Source organism: Peromyscus californicus, unplaced genomic scaffold, assembly GCF_007827085.1.
Source record: "Peromyscus californicus insignis strain IS unplaced genomic scaffold, ASM782708v3 Scaffold_7__1_contigs__length_154581171, whole genome shotgun sequence".
NCBI lineage: Eukaryota > Metazoa > Chordata > Mammalia > Rodentia > Cricetidae > Peromyscus > Peromyscus californicus.
Genome location: NW_026294595.1, coordinates 140967604 through 140994011, shown reverse-complemented (window position 1 = coordinate 140994011; position 26408 = coordinate 140967604). Strand labels below are relative to the sequence as shown.

At 53.9% G+C, this 26408-nt stretch overlaps 1 protein-coding gene and 1 long non-coding RNA gene across 7 annotated transcripts in view; one reads left to right on the top strand and one right to left on the bottom strand.

Annotated features, from left to right (window-relative positions):
- Sulf2 (sulfatase 2) overlaps positions 1–26408 on the top strand; it is an 87388-nt gene that overhangs the window by 12698 nt on the left and 48282 nt on the right. For 4 of the 6 annotated variants that reach the window (XM_052722539.1, XM_052722543.1, XM_052722545.1 and 1 more), the window contains exon 2: positions 10514–10780. In XM_052722539.1, coding sequence (XP_052578499.1) covers positions 10606–10780 — 175 coding nt within the window. In that variant the 5' untranslated portion in view covers positions 10514–10605. Of the gene's footprint in view, positions 1–6925; positions 7041–9879; positions 9995–10513; positions 10781–26408 lie in introns of those variants that run through there. The other 2 variants (XM_052722540.1, XM_052722542.1) reach the window with 2 other exon arrangements.
- Positions 11418–26408, bottom strand: part of LOC128100410 (uncharacterized) — a 38462-nt gene continuing 23471 nt past the window's right edge. The window contains exons 2-4 of the long non-coding RNA XR_008214787.1: positions 16365–16505; positions 13454–13690; positions 11418–11737 (exon numbers count right to left, since the gene is read on the bottom strand). This is a non-coding gene — a long non-coding RNA (uncharacterized LOC128100410). The remainder of the gene's footprint in view (positions 11738–13453; positions 13691–16364; positions 16506–26408) is intronic.

The window sequence follows — 26408 nt, the reverse complement described above, 5'->3', positions numbered from 1 at the left end:
GTGTGTCCCAGCCTCTGGAATGACCAGGAGCATTGGGCTGTTTATATTGGCTCAGGATGGGATGCTCAGCCAGGCGTCAGGCAGAAGGAAAGAAATGACTGGGCTATTAATCCCGGCAGTCAGAATGCCCCACTGCTCCTGGATGGTCTTCCTGAAGACCACAGCAGCATCAACAGCCAGAAACCCCTGTGCTGTGTGTAGGGCATGCACGGGGCAGGGGAAGTGTGGGGCTGAGATGGGGCAAGAGGCTGGGACGGTCAGTCCCACTGAACGCCAGCCCGCAATTAGGCGTGAATAACGACTCTGTTCTTGGGCTTTATTGCTTTTGGCTCTGGGCCTTTTTCAGAAATAACTGTAACTCCTGCCAAGGAAGCTTTTGTCCTCAGCTGAGAGGCGAGAACAAAGAACAGAGGTGGGAATGTCCTATCTGATTCTAGTTCCCCGAAACACCCAGGAAGGACAGCAGGCGTGGCCGCCACAGGCACGGGCTGGGGTACAGCTGTGTCCGCTCTCAGCTGTGCCAGCAGCCACTCTCCTGCATGCTTCTGCCACGCAAGTTTTTTGTGCTTAGTCCAATCACGAGGCCTTTGCCTTTATTAGCGTTCTTGTGTTTGGTGTGGCTCGGGGAATGGGTACCACAGGGCGCGTGCCAAAGTCGGGTGACAACTTTGTGGAGCTGGGTCTCTTACCTCCGTGTGGGTTCCAGGATCGGAACCCAGGTTAAGCAGCTTCTGTACTCAGTGTCTTTGCCACTGAGCCATCCCACCAGCTCATTCATGTTCCTTTTCCTTTGCTTAGGAGGTATTTCATGAGCATCGCCTGGGCCACCCAAGGCCTGAGGGTTAATTAATCCCCAGCACATGGAGGAAGGGGAGGAGGGAGGCAACATTTCAGCTATAACCAGCTTCTCCACACCTTCGAGTCTCAGCTCAATGGCACCTCCTCCCAGAGGCCTCCTCGGATTGACTCTCCAGCATCACCCTGACAGCTTCCTTCAGAGCTCTCGGGAGACTCTGAAGTTCCTCTTCATTGGTTCATCCTCTGTTGCCCTCACAGGAACACCAGCCCCGCCTCATCCCCTCCAGCACCCATGCACGGTGGCCAGCACGTTCATGTAGGTACTTAGGAAACAACCAGTGGCCTTGAAGATTCACTCGCAGCTCCCCAGCCGAGCTGCAGAGGGGCCTCATTGTCTGTGGGTTTAGAACCAACCGGCTTTTCCCTGTGCCCCGTCTCCTAAATCTAGGTCCTTTGTCTTTTTTTTTTTTTTTAAATATTTATTTAACTTTTAATTATGTGTATGTGTGTAGGGGTTGTGTATGTAAATGAAGTACCTGCAGAGGCCTAAGGCATAAGAGCCTTTATGAGCAGCTCAATATAGGTGCTGGGAACCGAACTCGGGTCCTCTGGAAGAGTAGTATGTGCTCTGAACCACAGAGCCACCTCTCCAGCCCCTAGGTCTTTCACTCCAGTTTCCACTGGGGCAACTGTGCCCATGTCCCCAACTACAGACAAAGGCCACTGCATACAGGTGTCCCAAATTGACCTAGACTCTTTTTGCAAGGCAGCCCCCGCCCCAGGGTCACATCCCACCCTGTGGGGGGTTGTCTTTTTCTTACAATTGAGAAGGAGTTTAAAACCAAAGTCGTGGAAAGAAATTGATGTTTTCTTGAACTTTAGATAGGAAAGATTGTTCCATCTTTCCCAGATGTCACTAGGAGGGTGTGTCGGGAGAGCCTAGCAAGACAGCCTGTCACCGTAGCATACCTGTGACAGAGGCAGGTGGGTCACTGCCTGGTCTATATAGGGAATTTCAGGCCAGACAGGAACACACAGTGAGATCTCTCTCTTTCTCTCTCTGAAAACCAGAAGCGAGGTCTGGGCATGCAGCTTGGTTGGTCGAGTCCTGTCCAACATGCACGGAGCCCTGGGGTCCATCCCCAGCACTGCACACACAGAGTGTGGTGCGCATGTCTGTAACCCTAGCACTCGGGAAGTGGGAACAGGATGGTCAGAAACATCAGGGTTACCGTTGGCTACTTGGTGACTTCGAGTGAGACTTTACCCTTAAAAACATGAAGTAAACAGGTTGTCAGGGTAACCCACACCTGATGTCAGCCTTTCCTGCCCTCTGGACCCCGGCATCCCGGCTTTTACCCTACTGGGTCATACAAAAGAGAGAGAGCTGGGGGTATCCTGGTCACCCAGACTTCCTGAGGCTCTGAGAAATCTATAGGATGGGCTGGGGACAAATTTTATACCCATGACAGGCAGCTCTCACTGTAGGGGAGGGACACTGAGGTATGGCTTTTGGCCCTTATGTTATATGTTTTTGAGAAGGACCACAGAGCCTTCTCTATAGTGTTCATCTATACTGTGACCTCTAGATTCTTCCATGGAGAGGCAAGATTCATGTCCTCTGCCCTGAGATCAGGCCAGCTACATCACACACATCAAGAGAATGAATGGCTGGAGTGCCGAGCCATGGAAGGGAACAGGCAGCTCCCCCGGTTGCTAGATACGGGCTGTGGAGCCCTCACTGGGCCCCACCCAGAACCCACCGGGCCAGACACTGGCCACATGCAGGCTTGCTCAGCAGCCAACACATAACCCAGGCACAGCTCTGGAGCCTTGCCAGCCATGACCACCAACAGAGCAGAGAGCAGCCATTCTTCATGAGTCTCCGAAAATAAGTGAATTTGACTCATGTCCAGAACCGTTGGGAGGAAGCTGACCTTAAAAACAGAGAAAGCAGCCCACAGCTGAAGGAGCGGGGAATCTATTGACCCTGAAAGACCTAGAAGCCAACCTTCTTCCTTCAGTCTTAGCTGGAACCAGGCTTCTAATGTCACTGGGTTCATACCACTTCCCAGAACTGGCCTCTTCCTGTGGTAGCTTCCTTCTTCACGTTGCAGCTATCAAGATGGTGACAGGATCCCCCTGTTTTTGTAGACCCCCAAAGCACCTACATTCTGATTAGCAAGTCCCGGAGGCAGGGGGATTGAAAAGCTTTTCTTGGCTCAGATCTTAATCTCATGGTCTAATCTTAGACCTCTGTGGCTGGGCCTAAACATTATGGACCAAATGCAGGGAGGAAATGATGCTCAAATGAAAACTGGGTGCTGTTGCTGGGTGGCCTGAAGCCAGCAGATGAGACTTGCCAACATTGATTGGGCACTTGCTGTATACCGATCTACTTCTAAAGGCCGTTAGCCATTCCATCCTCTCAGCTCTGTGTAGTGAATGCGCTTGTTCCTCCTACTTTATAGATAAAGACACTGAGGCCGTAAGAAATTACATACCACCCAGCATCCAGTGGGCAGCAGAGCTGGTTCAAAGCTGGGCAGCCAGTTCTGGATCACAGTCCACTGCACTCGGTGCCCCCTGCTGCCTCCTCCCTCCGGCGTGGACTGCCCTGTTTGCCAACTGTCCTCTGCCTGCTCGGTGGGAGCAGAGATTTGGGGTACAGTTGTTTTCACTGGGCAGGGAATGGTCCTGGCACACAGCAGATGTGCAGTGTGTGAGTGCTGGGGTCCCGAGGCCTGTCGGCCACCCGCTTCTTTGGCGTGTAGACGATCTGGACACTCTGCTCCCCGGGACTTTGCACGTGTTGCTTCTAACCTCTCTCTGAGCGACAGCTGGGACCACGGTCTCGACACCATCCCCATTCTGTCTGTCGCTCTTTTCACCCTCCTGGAGACTCGCCGGCTCATTAGAGTGTCCATGGCATGAGGACAGGGACTTTGTTTCCCTGTAGTTCATAGTACCAAGAACTGTGCCCGGCACACGAGCCTTCCCGAATGTTCTGTGGCCTCGATGGCTTTGCGCCTGGCTGCCATCCCGCTGGAGCTTCTGGCCCACGTTGCCCTGTTTTCTTCACCCCTTAGTAACCTGTCCATATACTGAGCCTTGGCTGAAGACGGGGCCCTCAAACCCCGACTCCTCCGAAGGGTCTTTTTGTCCCTGTCCTGTTTGAGGGCTGACTTGGTTCTCATTTCCAGCTGGAATCCCAGAAGGCACCAGGGTGCCAAGGTTCTGGACCCAAGAAGGGGACATGGGAAACTGTCCCATAAGCCCTAGGAGCTCCAGAGAGCGCTGGAGGGAACCTGCACCCAGGAAGCAGGGAGACACCGGGGTGGAAGACTCAGCATGTGCCTCCAGCTAGGCAACTGCCAGGCCACATGTTCCTCATTCTTCCCCTCTGCCTGAGGCCACGCCCTCTGCCATTTCTTCCCACTCTCCCTGAGCTCCAGGGCTTCTCTGGCCTTTGTACCTATTGAGCATCTCAAACTTGACTCCTCCCCCTGCTTCCAGGCAGCCTTCCTTGATTGCCCCTACCAGCAGTTTCTCTGTGTTCTTCCTATTCACTAAACCTTAATCGTGGGTATTGTTCTTGACTTCTGAACAAGTGTGGGGGTCACAGGAGTGGGGCTTGGGGTCAGGATGTCTGGGTGCATGGCTTGCTTTTCCCCTATGAACAGAGCTGTGGCTCGAGGCACCCTCCCCTTCTCTTCCCTCCCCGCCCCCTCCTGTGTCCCCTTGACCAAGCTCACCCAAAGCCGGACAGCACTGAACCTTCTGTGGTGATCTGTTCTGAGGAACCTCTTTGGGGGTCAGGGAGTATATGTGGTTGCAAGCCGTGTGACGCATGACAGATTCTCGAACCCCTCCCACCTCAGCGTCCTAGGTCAGGCCTCTCAACCCTGCTGTTGTGCGTGTGGCTGAGTTAACACGAGATGAGTGCCTAGGACTGTGCAGAGTCCCAGCAAGCAGTAGGGCTATCTCTACTTACCCCGAGATTTTCTTTCAGGGGTTACTGTGTGCCTTCTGAAGGACAGTCCTGACTAGCCTTGGGCTGACTACAAGGTACACCTTAGTCCCACCCATAATCACCAAAAATACACCACACACACACACACACACACACACACACACACACACCATTCAGAGCAGGGCTTCTGCAGCCTCCCAGGCTCCCACTCTCTCATTGGTCAGTCCCATGTCACATGACCACCTCTGGGCCAGTCACTGGAGCCAGGGAGAAGAGATGCTCACTGGCTCCACCTGGGTCAGTGGCCCTTGCTGCATCAGCCACGCTAGCTAAATATCTCTGGGGGCACCTAGGGTCCCAAGGGAGTGGAAGTGCCCACTCCCCTGGGCACAGTGGAGGGCTGTTACCGGGAGGCAGGTGGGAGGGCATTCTGTGTTAAATCAGGAAACACCATGAGCACTTCTAGTGTTGGGGACACAGAAATGGATGACTATGACTGACAGAGATCTGTGCCTTCGGGGAGGTAACATTCTGTAGGGAGATTGGCTAGTGGCTGAAGTGGCCAGTGCTTCGATTTCAGTATGCGAAGGTGGAATGCGAGCAAAGAGCAGGCGGAAGGAAGGAAGGGGCCGGGAAGAGGCCTGAATGAACAGCCAGTGCAAAGGTCCTGGGGTGGGGACATGGCGGACATGCACAGAGCCCACGTGGCTGGAGCCACATGTAGGAGGGAGAAAAGATAGAAAGAACGGCAGAGGCAAAGGTCAGATTGTGTAGGGGCTTGGTGGCCTTTGGGGACTTTAGGGTTTTACCTGGGTGGGGTAGAGCCCTTGAAGGCTTTTCAGAAAGAATAGGCTCTGGGTTTTGTTTAGTGGAATTCTGGCTGCTTGGTGAGAAAAGCAAGTAGAACCCACCACTGAGAGATTGTGTCACTGTCTTGGTGGGACTCCTCTGCCGTGGAACACCCGACTTCATATCCAGGAGGTCCCAGGTTTGTGGCAGGGCTCTGCTCATGGCTGTGTCTCTGTGCACCCCACACTTCCTTTCTTCTGCTTCCTGGGGACATGTCCCCCCAGACTGGTCCCTCTCCCCCCCACTCCGACCATTCCTCTCCCACCCTATCAGCTGTGTGGTCCTTCCTGCGTGTCTCTACCTTTCTTGTAGGATTTGGAGACCCACAGAGGAAAACAGCCCATCTAGACCTTTCTAGGTCTCCTGAGTGAGCCTTGGGGATTCCCCATAGCTGTCCCCTGTGGGCCAGGGGCCTGCCACCACACCGAGATCTGCTCCCGTGTAGAATGGCGCGCGGATCTGGAAGTGTTGTGGTGTCTCCACTCCCTTGGGACCCTAGGTGCCCCCAGAGATATTTAGCTAGGCTGGGGAGCCTTTGCCAAGGACGGCGAGAAGACCCAGGGAGGAGAGACAGGGCTGGGCAGGCTTGGCATGAGCTGATGGGCGAGATGGTGTGCACAGTGACAGGAGGGTTCTCTGAGACAGAACGGGATTCAGAGGCGTTCTGTGCCACTCTGTTGAATCTCCTTACCAAGAAGGGGGAGGCAGAATCTCTTGTGTCATTGTTAATTGATTTCTTCTGTGTCCAGAGAGAGCTGGCACAGGGCCAGGAGAAGCCATCAGGTTGGGGGTGGGGAGGATTCATCAAAAATCGACCCACAGATGGCTCGGCTGATAGATAATTAGCCCCTCTCATGCCGCAGCTCTGGGTTGCGGAACTCAAGACTCCATCCGGAGGGAGGAAGGGCTGCTTGAGACCAGCATGCAGAGCCAGAGCTGGGACTGGAGCCCAGCGGATGACATCTGCCTCCACCCCCACCACACTGATAGTTTTAAAAGGCCCTGGGAGGATACCTGCCCACCCTTCGGGCAGAAGATACTAAGGTTGGGAGTCTCTTAGGACCCCGCTTATAAACCTGCTTCCAGGAGGTTCCAACACGCTGACCAAGTCCAGCCTGGGTTTGAACACTTGTCCGTCCGGAACCTGCAGTCTGGGGAAAGTGATTTTAGCGTTCTGTGTTTTCCTTTCCTCATCCATAGAGTGGGTATGACGTCACCAGACAGTTCTGCACGGTAGATGGGCTGGCAGCTGTGACGTGCTCAGAGTGGAGGCGCCCCGGGCATGACAAGCGGGGAATCTCAGGGGTGTTTGCTCATGTGAGTCCTGGCTGGAGAGCTGCCACTGGAGGCAGGCAACCTGTGGGGATTCCCTCGGGACAGTCTCACTTCCTGGTGACCAGGTAGCTGTAGCAGCACGCAGGTATATTTCTGGAACTTTCAGTGTACCTACAAGGCAGTAGTTCAGGAGCTAGCACCATGATGAGGAGCCCTCTTCTGTTCATGTGCGGCCTCCTGTTCCCTGCAGACGGGGTGGCGAAGTGTGTTGGCTTCTTCCGGCACCAGCTGGTATCCTCACCCAGGAGAACGGAGTGTTCGAGGGGGCCCTGGTGGGGAAGCAGAGCCCTGGCCACTGTCAGCTCTCTTTAGCTCCACGTGAGCCGCTCCACGGGGAAGGGATGGCTGCTTTCAGTCACACTCGGAGAAAGAGGTTTCCATTTCAGAAATGTGTATTTGTTTATTTATTTGTTGTGATGGTAGAAACTGTGGCTCAAACAGGCCCCAAGCTGTGATCCTCCTGCCTCAGCCTCCTGAGTGCTGAGGTGACAGGCATGCACCACCTCACCTGTCTTTTAAAATGAGGCTGTTTGAAGATGTCATGGATTGGGGGGCAGCCCGGTTTTGAGCTTGTGTAGTACATGCGCACCTGGGTTTGGTCCCCGCCCGGCACAGCATAAACCAGGGTGGTACAACCCTGTAATCCCAGCACTCAGGAAATTGAGTCAGGAACTTTAGGAGTTCAAGGTCATTCTCAGCTACATGGCAAGTTCAAGGTCATACTGAGACCCTGTCTCCAAAACACCAGAAAAACAGCAGTTGATTAGCAAGAGCTAGCTGCACGGCGACAGGAATGGGGACTGTGGCACTGGATGGAAGAAGTTGTGGGGTGACAGTTTTGGGGTGAGGTGGGGCAGCAGGCAGTCGGAGGGCAAGGTTCAGGTGTCCTCTGTTGTCCATTCTGGGTGCCTGTGGGGACAGTGAGTCTGTCTTCTTGAATGTTGTTGGGGGTAAGAGGAGAGCCCATGTCACAGGGGTCATGGAAGGGCTGAGAAAACCCTGCAGGGTGGTGATCACTGCCCGGAGATGGCTCACACTGCAGTGTGAACACTCTGCTTCTGCCTCTGGGTGACCTGCTGCTTCTCTCACTCCCAGTTGTCTGATAGAGAAACTGAGGCACAGCAGTGTTAAGTGACTAGACACGGAACTCGAAAAAGTCTGTGCTCTTAACTGTCACTCAGGGTGGCTCAGAGAGGCCACTGCATTGGCTTTCTCTGGTGGCAGATGAGGTTTTAGCGTGGCAGGGAGCCAAGGGAGCCAGTGTCTGCCCTCTGGGGTGCCACCCTCAGTGACCGTGCCAGGCTCCCGTCATACAGTGTCCTGGGTGGCCTGGTGCCGTGACACTTTCTCCCCAGCTCTCTGTGGCACTTGTTTTACAGCCAGCCCAGGGCTTGGGGCAGGTAGTGTGAGCCGCTCACAGTCCTGTCCTGCCCCCTCCCCACCCCACCCCTCCACCTCCACCGAGGGGGAAGGCAAATGCTCAAAGAGACATTGTCCTTGTCAGCCTGTGGAGGCACCTGGGTTGGAACCAGGTACTCAGAGCACAGTGGGAGAGGTGACCAGGCATTTGTTGAGAGGTCAGGAGGGCTCCACCAGCGGAGGCAAGGAGAGACAGCAGCCCCTGGGACTCTCAGCAGGGAGGGCCCACAGCTACCCTGGACCAAGAGACCGAGAGGTGGGAGTACCTCATGGGGCCCCAGCAGAACTGTGGTCACAGATGGGGAGCCACTGTGCTGCCGGCTGCCGGCAGCGGGGAAGGGGGGCAGAAAGAGGAAGAGTAGCTAAGCTCCCAGCTGGTGCTCCCAGAGGTGGAAGCAGGCGTGACTCCTTGTGAAGAGATGGGAAGGCTGAACAGCATCCACCCGGCTCCCTCCCTGGGGCCTCTCTGGAGATGGCACCATCCAGAGAACCAGCATGGCTGGCTCCTCCTTGGGGGCCTCGGAAGTGTCTGGAGACGCATGTGGGTGCCCTAGGCTTCTGAGTTGTGTGGACCCAGGCTGTGGCATGGCCCTCTAGAGCCTGGCATCCCCCACTCTGCAGAATTCAGTTTCTCAGAATCTCCACTCTTGTAGTCACCAGACCCTGCCCAAGGTACAGGGGACCCAGGCGTAACCGACAGATGCCCCATCTCTGCCCTCATGGGGCTGTCCCTCCTGTGGGGGGCGGGGACGGGATGTGTGTGGATGGGTTCAGGAAATAAGATCATTTCAAGATGTGGTGGTGATTGATTGACAGAAATCAAACAGGTGATAAAACAGGGGCCAGGGTGGGCCTGTCTGAGGAGGTGGCATTGGCTAGTGCCTAGACTGGACGGAGCAGAAGGAGCCTGTCAGGCAGAGACAAAACTCTTAACAGTGATCACAAAAGGCAAGGCTCAAAAAGTCATGGGGTAGAAATGACCCCGTCTTGTCCGGCTACAGGAGGAAGCCAGCAAGGATGGAGTGTTGGGGTTGGGGGAGAGGTGAGGGAGAGTTGGTGCGGAAGGAGGACATTTGAGACCAGCCAGGGCCTGGAGCTGGCACGACCAGAAGCAGGTGCCCCCTCCCCCACTTCAGGTCCTACATCTGAGTTGCTGTCCCCACACTCAGGGCGCTGCTGAGTCAGGGGATCTGCTTGCCATTTTAGGAAGTTCCCTCCAGCTGCCCTGAAGCGTGGAACACCTCTGGGCGCTCTTACAGCCCTAGGCAGGCGAGATGATGGTGATGTAGACAGCACAACCCTGTGGGGCCAGAGGACCCACTGAGGGCCCTGGCTAGGGCCCTGGGGTGGTTGCTGGGTCCCCCTTCCCCTACCTCCATGGCCAACAGGACAGACTCCTCCAAGGTCACAGCTGTGGTGACTGTCCTGACTTCAGGTCTTCTCTTCTCTTCCCCTCGGCAGAGTGGGTGCTGAGGCCGCTCTGTGGGGCTGCCGTTCCGATCTCCCTCATCCACCTTTGCCTGAGATACCGTCCGCCTGGGGTTACGGATGACTTGAGACTGGGATGGGAAGCGCCAGTTCCTCTCCTTCAGCTCTGTCTGGAGTCATTGCGTTTACCGGGCAAGTTCAACCCGGGAGGAACACTTTCACCCTTGCACGCATGGCCCTGACAGGTTGAGTACTTAGCTTGGCCGTGAGGAAACTGGGGTTTCTCTGTGTGGGGGACAGCCCCAGAGAGGTGGGTCCGATACAGGAACCTATGACCACTCAGCCCAAAGCATCCCAGAGTCCCAAGCCGCCTGCTGCTGGGACCTGAAGGGAAGTACCAGGTGGAGATGCTAGTGTCCTGTCCCCTTCTGTGTCTGAGTAGGAAGGTGAGCCAGAGCCAGGCTCTTTTCTGGGACAGGTTCTTCACTACCCACCAGGGGAGTCCCCATGGACAGTTCTGCTGCTGATCTGTCCCTGAGCCAACTATAAATACTTCTCTAGCTTAGCCGGCACCGCATTCACACTGTTCTAGAACATGGGTGAGACTGTCCTGGCCCACACCGGCCCTTCCTTGTGCGAGGCAGCATGCTAGCCCAGCCCGGGCACCTGTGATGCCAGTACTGACTCCCGTCTATCCCTCTCATCCTTCAGATCCTGAGGGAAGAGGGGAAAGAACCCCATCCACAAGACACCACCTCAGCCTCTGCATCCGGGAGGAAGCAACGGACCAGCAAGCCCCGCCAATGGCACCCCCTGGCCTGCCGCTATGGCTGCTCTCCACGGCTCTCCTGTCCCTGCTGGCCGGGAGCTCAGCTTTCCTGTCCCATCCCCGCCTGAAAGGCCGCTTCCAGAGGGACCGCAGGAACATCCGGCCCAACATTATCTTGGTGCTCACGGATGACCAGGACGTGGAGCTGGGTAAGTGGCTGATCCGGCCAGGACACCTGGGGCTCTAGAGGCGCCATGTCCCCACAGTCCCACGGAAGCTCCAGATGCCAGGCAGTTGTGTAGCGTTCACTGCTGAGCGGGTGCAAGCCAGCTCTTGCCTGGGTGCCTTGAGAATGTGGGTTCTTAGTGACCCTCAAGAATGGGGACCCCCAACTTCTCCTAATGCAGAGTGACCCCCCACTTCCTACAACATAAGGAGTAGAGAGACTGAGATAATTTCGCTCTTGTTGACAGCTTTGGTCTCCCAAGCTACTGGGCCATGGCCTTGGCTGACAGCTAAGCCATCCCTCGTCCCCTCCCTTCTGAGCAGCATGACAGACTTTTGCTCTTTCTACTACAAGAAGCCTTTTTTCTGTTAGCACCAGGAGGAGACTCCAAAACTGAGGCCACCAGAAGAGCTCTCCAGAGTCATTCTAGATCTGTTCTCGCTCACCCGTGGGGCATCTCCCAGAGAACCCCATTTCTCCCTCCCTGGGTCTTCTCACCCTGAAGTCACTGTATGGGTTCCTCCCCAGCTGAACCCACGTCCGTGCTGTCCCATAGGCACACTCAGCCCTCTGTATCCTCAGTTCTGCACTTACAGATTCAACCAAACACAGATCAAAAACACTGGAAAGTGTACGAAGATTTTCCCCACTCATTATTCCCGGAGCAGTACAATACGACAGTTGTACCCAGCACCCAGTGTCACAGGTCATTCAGGTGAAGAAAGGGGGTACAGGTTATTAGCAAAGAGCACAGCAATTAAACAAGGGCCTGAGTACCATCAGAGCCTGGTCCCCCAGCACCGAGGGACAACTGTATAACATGAGCCACAAATACAAGTGGCTGGGGATGTGGCTCAGCTGGAAGGGTGCTTGCCTGACGTGTGCAGAGTCCTGGTTCCGTCACCAGCAGGTGTAGTGACACTGAATTGTAATCCCAGCACTAGGGAGGTGGAGACAAAAATGACGAAAAGTTTAAGGTCATCATTATTGAATATATATATAGCTAGTGGGAGGCTAGCCTGGGCTACATGAGACTCAAAAATTAAAAGAATAGATAGGTAGGTAGGTAGGTAGGTAGGTGGATGGATGGATGGATGGATGGATGGATGGATGGATGGACGGACAGATGGATGGATGGATGGATGGAAACTAGTGAAATCAATTGCAGTAACATTTTGTTTAACCCAATATGAAACTTTCACCTGAAGTGTGATCAGTGGAGCGAATTACCTGTGAACGCTTTGCGTTCCTTTACCTTGCCCTCAACGCCTGGCATGTGTGTGTGTGTATCTTGGTTAGGACTGGCCACCTCTCAGGCACTCCACAGCCACATGTAGCTTGCAACCTTCCTACTGCCCAGCACGTGCACTCAAATGTGATTTCCTTCTCCTGCGCGTTCGGTGCCCCTCTTCATCATCTGTACTACGGTGCATTGTGAAAATCCAAAGGCAAGTGTCCTAGGTAGGGGAAACAGCATGTCCAAAGGCCCTGGGGCACGATCAAGGAAGCAGATATGGCCAGAACCTGGAAAGGGAGGTAACACGGGAGACTGGCAGAGGCTAGGGTCGTGGTAAGGACTGCCTGTTGTTGACCAGGTGAAGGGTGGGTCCTTTCTTCTGTCTGCTGTCCAAGGACAACAGAATATAGTTGGTGGCAATGAAGGGAATGACTTACAGGGTGGCTCTTCACAACCCACACTTGTGTTTCAACTACCTAAAAAGGCCACTTGCATAAACCCGAGCCAGCCTTGGCACAGTGGGTGCTGAGGACCCCAAGCATGGTTTCGTGTCTGGGAGTTACCAGTGCAGAACAGAGTTCAGAGCTTTATCGACAGCTTGACATACAGGGCACTGGTCATTGGGAAGGAGCTCTGCAGCATGAGGCTGTGGATGGGAGACGATTTGCATGCCGTGGCACGTGGACTCCTTCCTGTGGCCCTCAAGCTGTTGGCACTAATGTCAGGGCCCCTGAGGCACCCCACATGGCCACCCAGTCAGGCAGCATGGGTTTAACAAAAAGAGTAGGTGTTTGTCCTGAGAGGTGCTGGGGGCTGGAGGAGGGGGGCTGTGCAACAGGAAATATTGAAGCAAAGCAGGGTGGAGCCACTGGGACCAGATCCATGGAGCATGTGACCACGTGACCACAGGGAGGGAACAGAGGGATCCCGGGTATTCTTTTGAGACAAAGTCTAGCTATGGAGCCCAGGTTGGCCTTGAGCTCAGATCCTCGAGGCTGCCTCAGCCGCTGGAGTGTTGGGACAGGTATGAGCCACCACACCAGCTTGAGTGTCGTTCTTAGTGAGACAGGTGGGGGGGGGGGTGTGACCTCACGTGCATTCCCACAGGAACCCTCTGCTATTCTGATGACAGCAGGGGCACGAGCAGGAGCAAAGGGCCCTCCAGGAGCGAGCTGGCCGAGCATGAAGGCTCAGAGTGGGGTGGACCTGAGCCAGCCGCGACTAAAAGATGACTTTCAGGACAATGCCCTTGTTCCCAGCTGCGTGACCCGCTAAGCCAGAATCACATCACAACCTTGAATCTGACTCTTATCAAACCAATATAAACAAACAAGTCACAGGTCCATGGATGAGGTGAATTGGAGAGAAAACTGAGCCCATGGCTGACTAGAAATAGATACCCATCCCCCTCCATCTTACCAGTGGAGAACGTGAGGCTCAGAGACAGCAAGCCACATGTCTGGGTTGCACAGCTAAAATGTAGTGGAACAGGATTTTGAACCTAGGACCCGTGGCCTCCACCACTGCTCTGTTCAGCCAGTTCCCGGGATGGGTGATGGGCTGTCGCGAGAGTGTCCATGTCGATGCTCAACTGTCACAGGTACCTTCCCTGGCAGAATCTGCAGAGCTGCATCTCTGCTCACCAGAGTGAGTGTTCTGAAATGGAAATTTTAGGGAAGCAGTCAGTGGGGACAGGGCCTCACGTATTCTGTGCTGTGACAGCTCCCGCTGGCAGCCCTGGATGATAGAGGTTGGTGCCCTCCGACCGTCACCTCCCCACACACAGTGTCCTAAGCAAACCAAACTGAGTCTCTGTGAGGAATGTGAGGCGGGAAGTAGGTAGTTGGGGGGCTGATGGGCTTTTTATAAACCAGACAGACCCAGATCAATAATGCATGCTCCCCAAAAGCCCAGCACATTATCTCACAGTTGGCCACCACTGGCAAGCCAAGGGTGGTCCTGAAAAATTCATCAGCTGCTATTTTCTGCTTGTCTGTGAGGCGGCTCCAGAGGGCTTCTGGCTGGAGGCCTCTCCGCAGAGCTGATCTCGGGTGGGGACAGCTGTCCAGTCTCATCAGGACCCAGTGAGAAGAAGAGCTCATTCTGTCTCATGGTTGCTGTTTGTGTTTACCTGCTTTTCTGTCATGCCCCCAGCTCCCTGGTTGTCACCTGGGAGTGCTGGGTGCTGGGGACCGGTTCCCAGAGCATTAGTGAGCGAGAGCATGGGTTGTCTTGTCTGTTTGCAGAGCACTGAGGAAGTCTCTGAAGGCACACGGGAACATCAGCAGGACAGGGGGTTGGAGTTATACGTGACATCACAGTCCTGTCACGGGCTGTGCTGTGCCCAGGGAGGCCATGGAAATGCTGACTTCTGCCAGCATTGGCCAGGTGAATCAGATGCAGGCCAATTTCAGGACAGCTCCAGGGCTCAGCTAGCCTCTGAGTCCAAGGGGAGTCACACATAGCCTGAACCCAAGCTGTTAGATACGGTTGTTCCATCATAGATGGCAAAGGTCAGCCGTGGTGTTGTTAGAGGGCTCACTAAGGTGCTGTAAGGACGGGTGTCTCATCAGATATGGCAACTCATGAAGGAAGCCAGGGGTGGTAGTATACGCCTGTCACCCCAACACTCAGGGGGTGGAGGCAGGAGGATCACAAGTTCTAGGCCAACCTGGGCTACATAGTGAGACTGTGTCCCAAACACAAAACAAAATCAGACAGGCACAGCCGCAGCCCATTGGTCTTGACTATTCCAGTTACAAGTGACTTCCTGGAACTCAGCCCAACAGTGTGGGGAAAAACGGAACCAGCAACTTACTTTGGTAGGGAAATAAAAAGTTCAAGCGTACATGGAGCTTCTGGTGCATTTGGATCCAAGTGTGTCCCTCCAGATGTCACCAGTCTCTATGTGACATCCTGCTTTCCTCCAAACTGTGTCTGCCTTCAGGCCAGCTCACTAAGCAGACATTAGCATTTCCCATAAAGCCCAGTGTGACGAGCAGCTGGACTGGGATTGAGAGGAGCTAGGGAGGTTTTCCTAAAGGGAACGTGGGCATTGGCTCTGGAGGAGGTGAGCAAGTCAGGAGGCACTCAGGCTTTCCCTATCCGTGTCTCTGCAGCAGGATGAGCCATGTGGACCACACGCCCTCCTTGTATCATCATTGACTGAGCGCTCCTTAGTAGACAAAGAGTATCGAGCAACAAACAAAATAGACAGAATCTGGACTGACCCAGGGCATAGCACGGATGCGTGTCAATAACCAAGACACAACACACAGCATATGACATGGGACAGTGGTGAGAAGCAAGCAAGACAGAAGTCAAGTGAAGAGGGAAAGAGGACCCTCCACCTCCATCCTGGGTGATCTCACCGATGACGGGGACATTGGATTAAGAAAGGTCAGGGAACCTGTCAAGGTGACTCCTAGGAAGAGAATCCAAGTGGCAGTAACAGTTGGTGCAAGGGCCCTGAGGCAGAGGCATTCACAGCAGGCAGGCAGACAGAGTGGCAGAGCAGCCAGAGCCAGGGCACAGGAAGTGAGAAGACTGAGGGGTGGTGATGGTGGCATGGGTCATGCTAGGGCATGAGGCTCTGAACCAGGGAGAGGACTTGGGCTTCAGAGTAGGCGGACACCAGTGGATGACGCTGAGCAGGGAAGAGAAGCATTCTGATTTGCATTTCAATCTGTGGAGAAGAGACGGAAAAATATAACGAGGCAGGTGTCCAGCAAGGAGTCTACTGCTGTCCAGACACAGGAGGAGCCAGTGAAGCCTCTGCTGCAGTGGTGGGGGCTGCTGGTATCTCAGATGCAAAGCTAATGGGTCATGAGCGAGACCAGTGGAGAGCGACCCCAAGATCTGGGACTGCAGAGCGGTCAGGATAAGTTGATGGGGACACTCAGTGACCATGAAAAGTAGCAAGAAAGCAGCCATTCCATGAACACAGCCATGGTGCAGTCTGAAGTGGAAGGCAAGGCTTGGTTTCTGGGGTTCAGGCGTGGGAGTGGGGAGGATGAGACACAGTATAACTTCTAGGCTTGTTTGCACCTCAGTGAGATGCTGAGGACTTCAGGTCCCTAGCTCTGACATCCACTTTGTGTGCAAAGCAAGCCTGGTAAAGAAAGGGCCTGGCCGCCCTATTCCATCTGGAGAATGAGGAAAATACACCACATGCTGCTGACTGATAACCAAGAGATGGATTGGAAACCCTGGGTTCTCACGGGGGCCAGATGGCAGGCAGCCCAGGACAACGCACCCAGTTCCAGGCAGCAGTTCAGGGCAACTTTATCCACCACCAACATCCATTCCCAACATTCCTGCTGCCACTCACCAGCGGAAGGAAGGCGTGTGGGTGCAGGTTATCTCAGGAATGGCCCGCCCTGAGTTCAAACTGCCAAGTGCATTCCTGTGAGATTTTTTTAGTTCTGTTCATCAACATGGGGTGTTGAGATGGGACTAGTTCGCTTGCACTCTAGAAAGAAAGCATATGAGAATTGGGCTTGCCTACTTGGAGAAGAAAATGAAACTTAGCAGCATCTCTTCATCACATAAAAATGTTTGGAGGTTGGTGGTCCAGAACTGGTGTGGTGACATCGAGGATGTCTCATAACCTCTAGCTTTCCACTCTACTGTCTCTACTGTACTGAACATCTGTCTTCAAGGCCACCTGGGCTTCAGAACAGCTGCTGACGCTCCAGCTGTCCCAGCCACGCACCTATCAACGGGAAGCCAAGGGCAGAAAGGATAAAACTGTGAGCTAAGTCCCGTCTTTGGGGGCCACACCCAGCACAAGGGGTGTCACATGGGACATGGACATTCTTACATAGTCACATGAGCGCTGTTTGAATTCAGGTGTGAGGAAAGCTCCAGGGTCGGTGCTGTGCCCTCAGGGTAGTTACTGGAATCCAGAGGCAGAGCCACCCAACACTGCCATACATACCCACACAACTCTGCCCACACCACGGGGAGGAAGGAGGAGGAATTCAGATTCCAAGCCTCGATCTCCTTCTCTGATCTCCTGCCAAGACCTCCCGTGAGTTAAAACCAGTGGGTTTGGGAGTTCGTTGGTGCTGGCCACTCTCTGAGGACAAAGGATGCAGGGGTCAAAGGTGATTTCTAGCTACATACTGGTCACAAGAGAGACCATTGTGGGCTAGGCGCACTGTGAGACAGAAGTGGACCCACTGAGAAGGAAAAAGAGGAAGCAGGTGGTGATGGGCAGCTAGGGTCTGAGCCACAGCAGGACAAAGGCAAGGTCCCAGCGGGACAGCACCTCCAGCAGTGAGTGGTGTGCTGAGGTCTGTACAGTGCGGAGTGGTTGCCCAAATGGACAGCTCCAGAAAGAGCACCGTGGGCAGGGGTGGCAGGCGCAGAGCCCCATGGCAGGCATAGTCTCACCAGGGTCTTGGAGACTGCTGTCCAGGCTGGGGAGTGAAGGCAGAGGAGATGTGTGGACCCAGTCGAGAGGACGTGGAGATGTGTGGACCCAGTCGAGCTGTGCATGAGGGTCAAGATCTTGGTATGAGGCTGATGGAAGATTGAGAACATGCCCTGAGCAGATCAGCTACCAGGAGTCCTGTTTGCAGAGGTTCTGACTATGGGTAGGGAAGGACTGGCTTGAGGATGAGAATGTGAAGTAGGGAGGCCAGCAGGGGTGGGGTGGTCGGGTAGGGTGCTGGGGGAGGACAGCAATGGACCCCAGTTCTGCTTCCAGGTAGGCGGTGCATTGTGCTAGGCAGGGGTGTTGCAGCAGGCAGGTGGTACAGAGGGGAGAGTTTCTAAGAGTGCCTGAATCAGGCCAATCATGGTGCCTTATGCAGACAGAGGGCTTCTATTGCCATGCTAATAAAACACTGTGACCAAAATCAACTTGGGGAGGAAAGAGTTTATTTCGTCTTACAGGTCGTAGTCCACCATCCCAGGAAGTCAGGCAGGAACTGAGGCGGAAGCCATAGAGGAATGCTGCTTACTGGCTTGTTCCCGTGGCTCACTCAGCCTGCAGCCTTATAGGAACCAGGACCACTACCTAGGGATGGCACCACCCACAGTGGGCCGGGCCCTCCCACATCATTCATCAACCAATAAAATGCTCCATGGGCTTGCCCATAGGCCAGTCTGCTGGGAGCATTTTATCAATTGATGTTCCCTCTTCCCAAGTGACTCAAGCCTTGTTAAGTTGACAGAAAACTAGCCAGCCACAGATAGAATGAAGGCTTCCCACAGACAAACTGCTTTGCAGGTGTTGCTTTCCGTGACTGAGTAACTGGCTCTGTGACCCCACCCACCCACCCAAACTTGGGGCACAGCTCCAAACATGCACTGTATCCTTAAACACTTCCCTGGTGTGGCAAGCTTCCTGTGCCTGAATGTTCCTGGGTGAGCAGGCTCTCTGCAGAGTTTCTGCATTCACACCCTACCGCATTCCTCATGGGGGTCTCTCATTCCTCCTTCCCTGAGAGACCCCCCTTGGGGTTTCCTCCTTGAAGCCTCCACAGCAGAGCCACAGAGGATGCAGGGGAAATTGCCAGCATGACTCTCGAATTTCATCTCAGCCGAGTTCAGCAGCCGAGTTCAGTGTGGCTTCCTCAGCATCTGACTGATTGATTTGGGGGTTTGGAACACCAGCTTGATTTTGCAGTTCCCCAGAGTCCGGTGTTCCCCTTGACACTGTCAACCAGGAAACCATGTCTAAGATGCCGTTCCTGGGATCCTGTGCCATCCCTGTGGCTCCTGACCGAGAGCCTGGAGCTGACAGCATCTGGTACACCCTGAGCCTCAGCTCCCCCTCTGCCCAGATGTTGCCTCTGGGTGAAGTGGCTCTTAAACAGGTGTTTCTAGGGCCAGGTGGCCTAAAAGGAGTCTCTTTGCAATATATGTCATTCCAGAGACGCTTAAAGCTGTCACATGAGCTCTGCGACCTCAGGATGGGCCAGGACAGAGGTGCTTCTTGGCCCTTGGCCTGAACTTAGAGCCTTCACCACCATCTGTGCTCTGGGGTCTTGGAGTGCAACAGGATGGTCCCTTCCGCATCTGCTTAGTGGCACCTTCAGCAGGAGTAGAACCAGTCAGGTGGTGGGTGCAAGTTGTGGTATTTGTAGCCACAGCCAGCCCATTCCAGGCCATTGCTAAATAGAAAATGCCAGGTAGGGGGTGGTCCTGAAGGGGGTCCATCCAGTACCCATGGGTCCATCAAGAAAGGTAGCCATCAATTCAATTTTCTCAATATTCCAGTAGTGTCTCCCAGTTCATGTGATGCTGGAGTCTGAACCTGGGACTTTGTGTGTGCTGGCACAGTGCTCTACCACTGACCCACATCCCCAGCTCTGCTTTGGTTAGTTTGTTTTTTGAAACAGGGTCTCTCATATAACCCAGGCAGGCCTCCAACTTGCCATGCAGCTAAGGACGACTGGGAACTCCTGATCCTCCAACCTCCACCACCACAACCAACACACACACACACATACACACACACACACACACACACACACACACACACCACTCACACATGCACATACACAGACACACATACACACACACACACACACACACACCACTCACACATGCACATACACAGACACACACACACACCACTCACACATGCACATACACAGACACACACACACACACACACACACGTACACACCACACTACCTCTGGGATTACAGGCACATACGGCCAATGCGGCTTTTTTATGTGTTGGTGGGACTGGAACTCAAGTCCTCGTGCTTGCATGGCTGGCACTTTACCACCTTGCCCACAGCAGCCCTGGGACCATGACCATGACTTTCACTGTAGTAAAAGGTCCTCGTGATCAGAAGGAAGCATTTGGACTGAAAGTATTAACATCCTCACCTTCATTCCACCCTGGCCCCCAAGCCACAGTGTTTAGTTTTTGTTACAGAGGAAAGAGCTCACAGTGTGAGAAAGTCAAGTGCCCAAGAAGCCTCCATGATATCCCAGAAAAACATCCTGGCTTTCGAAATGCGGGTGGGGAGCCATGTTCTGCTGATACTGAGAAGATGTGACCAAGTACTCCGGCAGTCTGACTGTGGCCTTCAACTGGGACTGCTTCTGTGTTAGTCACAGGCACAGTGGTCTCCACAGAGAGGGGGATCCTTGCCCAAAGGCTCCTACTGGAACATTCTGTGCTGGGGTTATCTACGGCTAAGATTAGAAGCAGAGTAGAAAGGCATGGGCATAGACGCACAGCCACTGTCAGCCTGTGTACTCAGTCCCTGATCTAGCGCTTGGAAACTTTGAAACGACTCAGAACAAAGATAACTCTTCCTCCCGAGTCAGTGGAGATAAGCGGAGGATACAGCGGTCTGAGGCCCACCCTGCAGGTGCCTCTAAAGAGGCTCCATTGAAAAAACTTGAATATAATGGGGCTTGGATCTATGGCAGCACAGGTCCTGAGACACGTGCTTCCTGTTGTGACAAGAAGGGCAAAGTAGCCGGCCTGAGGAGAAGGTGGGCTTATCAGGACAGTGACTTCCCAGGTCCTTTGAGGTTCTGTCGGCCAAAGGTGGACTTTGCCTTTTACAGTGAATGAGGCAGGTATCTGCGGGAGAGTGCCTGAAGGAACACGATGATATTGCTTAATCTGTTAGAAATTGCTCTCTGGCTGCTGAGGGGAGAACACAGTGCAGATGACTTAAGCGTCTCCTGCAATAGTCCAGGCATGAGCTCCTTTGCTCACATGCAGATTAGCGTCAAGACTCTGAGGTTGCGGACTCCGGTTGTGTTTTTCCCCCATCCCGGTCTGCCTCCCACCACTTTCCCAAGGAGACCCCGCCCTCCAAGACTCTGTTTACCCACGAGGTAAAACAAGCAAGCATAGGTCGGCATCATCTCCTTAAATACCATCCAAAGAGCCTCAGGAGGTTATTGCATGGGGTGGTATGCACTCCACCCCAACCCAGGATGGTAGTCCTCCGGGGAAGGGACGGGACGGGAACCTCTTCAGCGCCAGGAATGGCAGAAGTTGACTCATGTTTTCAATCCTGAAAGTCCCCGGGGTGACAAGACGGCTCGGTCATTAAAAGTCATCGTGTCACACAAGCATGAAGTCCCAAGTTCCATCCCCAGCACCACATAAAAGCCAGGCTGCACTGGAGGGGCAGAGACAGAGAATCCTTGAGGAACCAGGCCGCACTGGAGGGGCAGAGACAGAATCCTTGAGGTTCACCGACCACCAGTCTGCCACATTGGCAAGCACCAGGTTCCATGAGACACCCTGTCTCAAAAAGAGCTGATGGCACTCAGTGTTGACCTCGGGCCTCCACATACAGGTATGTCCACTGCACACATGTCCACACACATATAAAGGGGAAGGAAGAAGTCCTTGGTACCTGCTAAGTCCCTATGGATAACCCTTGCTCTGACTCAAGTCTTTACAAGAGGTAATGAGCCTGGGGCTCGGTGCAGATGTCTTGTCTAGAACCTTCAAAGGCCTGGGTTCCATCATCAACACTAACAATAAATGCAAGCTGATTCAGCATGCTCTGACACTGGTGGTACCAGAGATGGCCAATCTCATGTGCTGGATCAACAAACACTAATGTGTGTGTGTGTGTGTGTGTGTGTGTGTGTGTGTGTATGTGTGAATGTTGCGTCTATGTGTGACTGCATGTGTGTGTATGTGCATGTGTGAGTGGTGTGTGTGTGTGTGTGTATGTGTGTGTGTGTGTAGGTGAACTTGCTTCGTACTGAGGGTGGCCTCTGATCCTCCTGCCTCCACCTCTCAAATGCTGAAGTTACAGGTAGATGCCACCGTGCCTGGAGATGGAACAGGACTTAGTGATCTACCAACTGACCTCCAGCCCAGTAACCCTTGACTCCGCTGCTTGCAAATGCATACAGTGCATCAAAAATAGACAGCTAGGGTGTTCTGTCTGTAAGTTCAGTTCTGTGGATCAGAGGGTGAAGGGTTTCATCAAATACAGAGCCAGACAGAGAGCCAGGGGGATGGCTCAGTTGGTAAAGTGTCTGCCGCACAAGCATGCAACCCCCCAGAACCCATGTGAAAAAGGCAGGTGTGGCACACCCAGGCCCATCTGTGACCCTGGTTCAGGAAGAGGGAGATGGGGTGGGTGGTGGAGTAAAGACAGGAGATTCATTGCTTGATGGCCATCAATTTTAGCCGGTGAGCTTTGGGTTCAGTGAGAGGCCCTGTCTGAAAAGATAAGGTGGGGAGCAATTGAGGGAGACACCAGTCGTTCACCTCAGGCTTCCATGTGCCTAAGTGCCCGTGTGTGCATACACACACACACACCACAAGTGATATGCTAGGCACCCCTGCACAACATTCACAAGAACGTTGCACAGTTGTGGTTGTGGGGTTATCTGGCAGTTAGGGTTTGGGGGCCCCTAAGTTTAAGTCCTGCTGTGGGGGAGGGGAGACTCACACCAAGAGATGTTAGGATAACCTCACCCTGGCCCTGTGTGGTGGGAAGGTTTGATCACAGAAAGAAGTGATTGCCTGTTTTCAGCTGTATGTCCCCAGGTTTACGTTGGACAGACCGAGTTTGGCTTGGCTGGCCGCTTCCCATGAAGCATGAAAGTTGCCCCCTTTTCCTGTATGTGGCTGCGTTTTCCCAGCCAAGGGCTGTCAGCCCTCTGAACCATTAGGTCACGTGTTTTCCCATTACCGAAGTGGGTTTTATAGCTCAACACTGGGGCCCTTTCAATAAAGCAGGTCACTGTCTGCAGGGAGGCATGGTGTGTGTGCTTTTCTGCACAGACCCCTGTGTCATGACTGCCCCAGCTCTTCCCCGACGGCAGCTGCCAGGTAGGGTGCGGGGATGCTGCTCCAAAGGGAGGGATAGAACTTGAGCTTTTAGCTCTAAAACATAAGAGGTGGCCCCAAAGCCTGTTGGCTTCGTGTTAATACAGCTCTTGGGGTGCTTTCCTGAGCCTCCAGAGGGGGTCTGATGGGTTGAGAAAGCAGCTTGGGTCCCCAAAGGCTGAGACGCTGAGCGCCTGCCATCAGCTGTTCTGTTCTCTCTTGGGAGGTCTGTGAACCACGGAGGGTCCATTCCACCCATAGCACAAGGGATTCATGGGAGAGAAATAATGCAGGAGAGACTGTGAGGCACGTCAGCCTGGGCCCCGGGGCAGTGGGAACCATGGACCGGATGCAGGTGGGATGGATGAAAGAAGGAGAGATGACAGACAGCAGCATGGGGCCGTGAGCCCAAACCAAGGGGGAGGTGTGAGACAGTGGGCCAGGCGGAGAGCACACAGCCGGGGAGGTGCCACTTTGAGGAAGCTGGTGTGTCTGTGTGTCTGCATGTCTGTGTCTCTCTCATTTCTCTAGCTCTGTGTGTGTGTGTGTCTGTCTGTCTGTCTGTCTGTCTCTCATCTCTCTAGCTCTCTCTCTCTCTCTGTGTATATGTGTGTCTGTCTGTCTGTCTGTCTCTCATCTCTCTAGCTCTCTCTCTCTCTCTATGTGTATGTGTGTTTGTATGTATGCATGTGTGTCTGTGTGCGTGTCTGTGTCTGTCTGTCTCTCATTTCTCTCTGTGTATGAGTGTGTCTGTGCTGTCTGTCTCTCTCTCTCTCATCTCTAACTCTGTGTGTGTGCGCACGCGTGCAAACGTGTGTGTATGTGTATATGTGTGTCTCTCTCTGTGTATGTGTGTGTCTGTGCCTGCCTGTCTGTCTGTCTCTCTCATCTCTCTAACTCTGTATGTGTGCGCATGCGTGCAAACGTGTGTGTGTGTGTGTATGTGTGTCTCTCTCTCTGTCTCTCTGTGTATGTGTGTGTCTGTGCCTGTCTGTCTGTCTGTCTGTCTGTCTCTCTCATCTCTCTAACTCTGTGTGTGTGCACGCGTGCAAACGTCTGTGTGTGTGTGTGTGTCTCTCTATCTCTCTGTGTATGTGTGTGTGCGCGTGCATGCATGTGTGTGTCTCCGTCTCTGTGGGGTGTGTGTGTGTGTGTGTGTCTCCGTCTCTGTGTGTGTGTGTGTGTGTGTGTGTGTGTCTATGTACAACTGCATGGGTGTTGGGAACTGTAGTCTATACAGAGGACAGAGCAGGGCTGGGGCTCTTAGTGGGTTGAGGACAGAGCAGAGGTCCTGTGGCTGCAGAATGGTCAGGAAGGGGTTAAAGTGGAAGGATGCTGGCCCCACCCTGGGGTCCTAGGCCTGGGGAAAGGGGCTATGCCTGGCGAGGTCCAGGGGTGGATATAAGCTCCAGAAAGCAGAGGGCTGGCTCACCAGATGGTACAGCATTCACATGCTGGCCCCGGGAGCAGCCAGATATTACCTGAGTAGCTGGAGAGAAGGGAGGGGCTTGCAGAGCTTGACCGGATGTGGCCCACCAGGTGTCAGTGGACAGCCAGGTGACATCAGGAGTGGAAGAGGCTGGCTTTGCACCATGACGTTTGCCAGACTCTAGGCTCCTGTCCCCTCCCCAGTTCTAATCAGAACTCTACCACTGATAGCACCGGGCAGAACCATGTGATCAAGAACAGGCTCTTGCTGCCCCGGGAGAAGCTGACATGTACTTCAAGTAGAAGAAGCCAGTTAGGGCTGCCTGCCTGTCACAGCTCCACTCCCTGTCCCTGTGTGTGAACAAGTGTGAACAGCACATTACTCCGGAGCCACCCCAAGGTGTATCTCTGGGGGTTGGGGATAAGCCTTGTGGCATCCCCATCAATGGCATGAAAAGAGACCACTTCTGTCCCCAAGAGTCAGTCAAAAGCGGACTCTGCACTTCCCCAGAACACCATCACCAGGCCTTGGAGAAGGTGACATTCACCATCCTGCTTCCGCCATGGACAAGCCTGGGTCTGAGCTCTCATCTGCCACCTTGCCACTGTGTGGCCCCACCAGTCACCAAGGGCCCCAGCTTCACTTCCTGTTCAGAAAAGGACACTTTGAAAAATAACTTTGCATTTCATGTGTGTAGAGCAATAGACACCCAGCCCAAGACAGCGCCCCATGTGTTAGGAATTACAATCATGGACACTGCTCTCCACCCCAGGGACAGGCCAGCAGTCCCAAAGCTCAGATCAATTAGCAAGCTGTAACAGAGACTTCCAGGGCCTGTTGGATACAAGTGATCTAGGAAATGAGGCTGACGTCCATTGCAGAGTGTGCTGTGGAGTGTGGCAAACGCCAGAGCTGATGTGTTCAAGCTAAAAGTCAGCGCTTAAAACCCCACTGTGCACCTGGCATAGTGGCGCACGCCTTTGATCCCAGCACTCGGGAGGCAGAGGCAGGCGGATCTCTGTGAGTTCGAGGTCAGCCTGGGCTACAGAGTGAGTTCCAGGACAGACACAGGTAGGGATGTAGCTCAGGTGGCAATGTTTACCTAGAGTAACAAGACTGTGGGTTTCATCCACAGTACAGTATAAATTAGGCATAGTGATGGAGGCCTATAATCCTAGCACTCAGGACATGGAGGCAAGAGGATCAAAATCATCTTTGGCCATAACAGGTTTGAACCTGGGCTTTGTGGTGTGGCCTGATTAGTAATACACAGGCCCAAAACAGTGAGACCCTCTTGCCACTGAGTCCATGTGCCCTCCTGGAGATCCTCCAGGGTCCTTACTGTAACTTCACTCCAGGCTTCTGCTGGAGTGAAGGCTTCCTCTGCAGGGACTGCCCTAGCCAGCTGGTGCCAGCCTGGCAGACCTGTAAAGGGAGGTGCTGGGTCAGGGTCAGAGCCAGGCACACCTCACCAGCCTCCGTCAGCTCTGCTGGGTGTCAAAGGAGCTCGTGTCACACCGCCACAGGGAGACCCTCTACAGGTACCAACCCTGTGACTGCCTACAGCCGGCATCACCAGGACACAGATATTCCAGAAGAGCTGAGTGGTGGGGTAAGAAATGAGCCTGGTGAGGCCTCCATGAGCTCTGAAGGTCAGCCAGGTGTGCTGTGGAAGGACCCTTGATCTGAGGTCTCCATGACAGGCTTTGCCAACAAAGCAGTCTCAGAGAACCCTGGAAAAGGTAGTGGCCTGTGCAAGGGTCCTGGGGCAGGAATGAGCTTGGAGTATTTACAGAACCACAAGGAAGCCTGGGAAGATGGCTCTGTTAATAAAGCACTTGCCTTAAAAGCATAAAAACTAGAGCACAGACCCCTAGAACCCACGTAAAAGGCCAGCACAATCATACATTGTCATCCCAGCGGCTCACCCTGTAGGCTCGGGTCAGCTCTCCTACCCCATGTGTAAAGTTCCAGACCAATGAGAGACCCTGTCTCAAACAAAAGGTGAATATGTGTACCCACACGCACAAGCACACACACATACACACACAAAAGAAACTGAAGAGGTCACTATGAGGAGAGGAGAGATGGCTGGAGGGGGGTGGGCAGGGAAACATGGATGGACATAGGAGGGTTCCAGGTCTCAGTAAGGAAAAGGA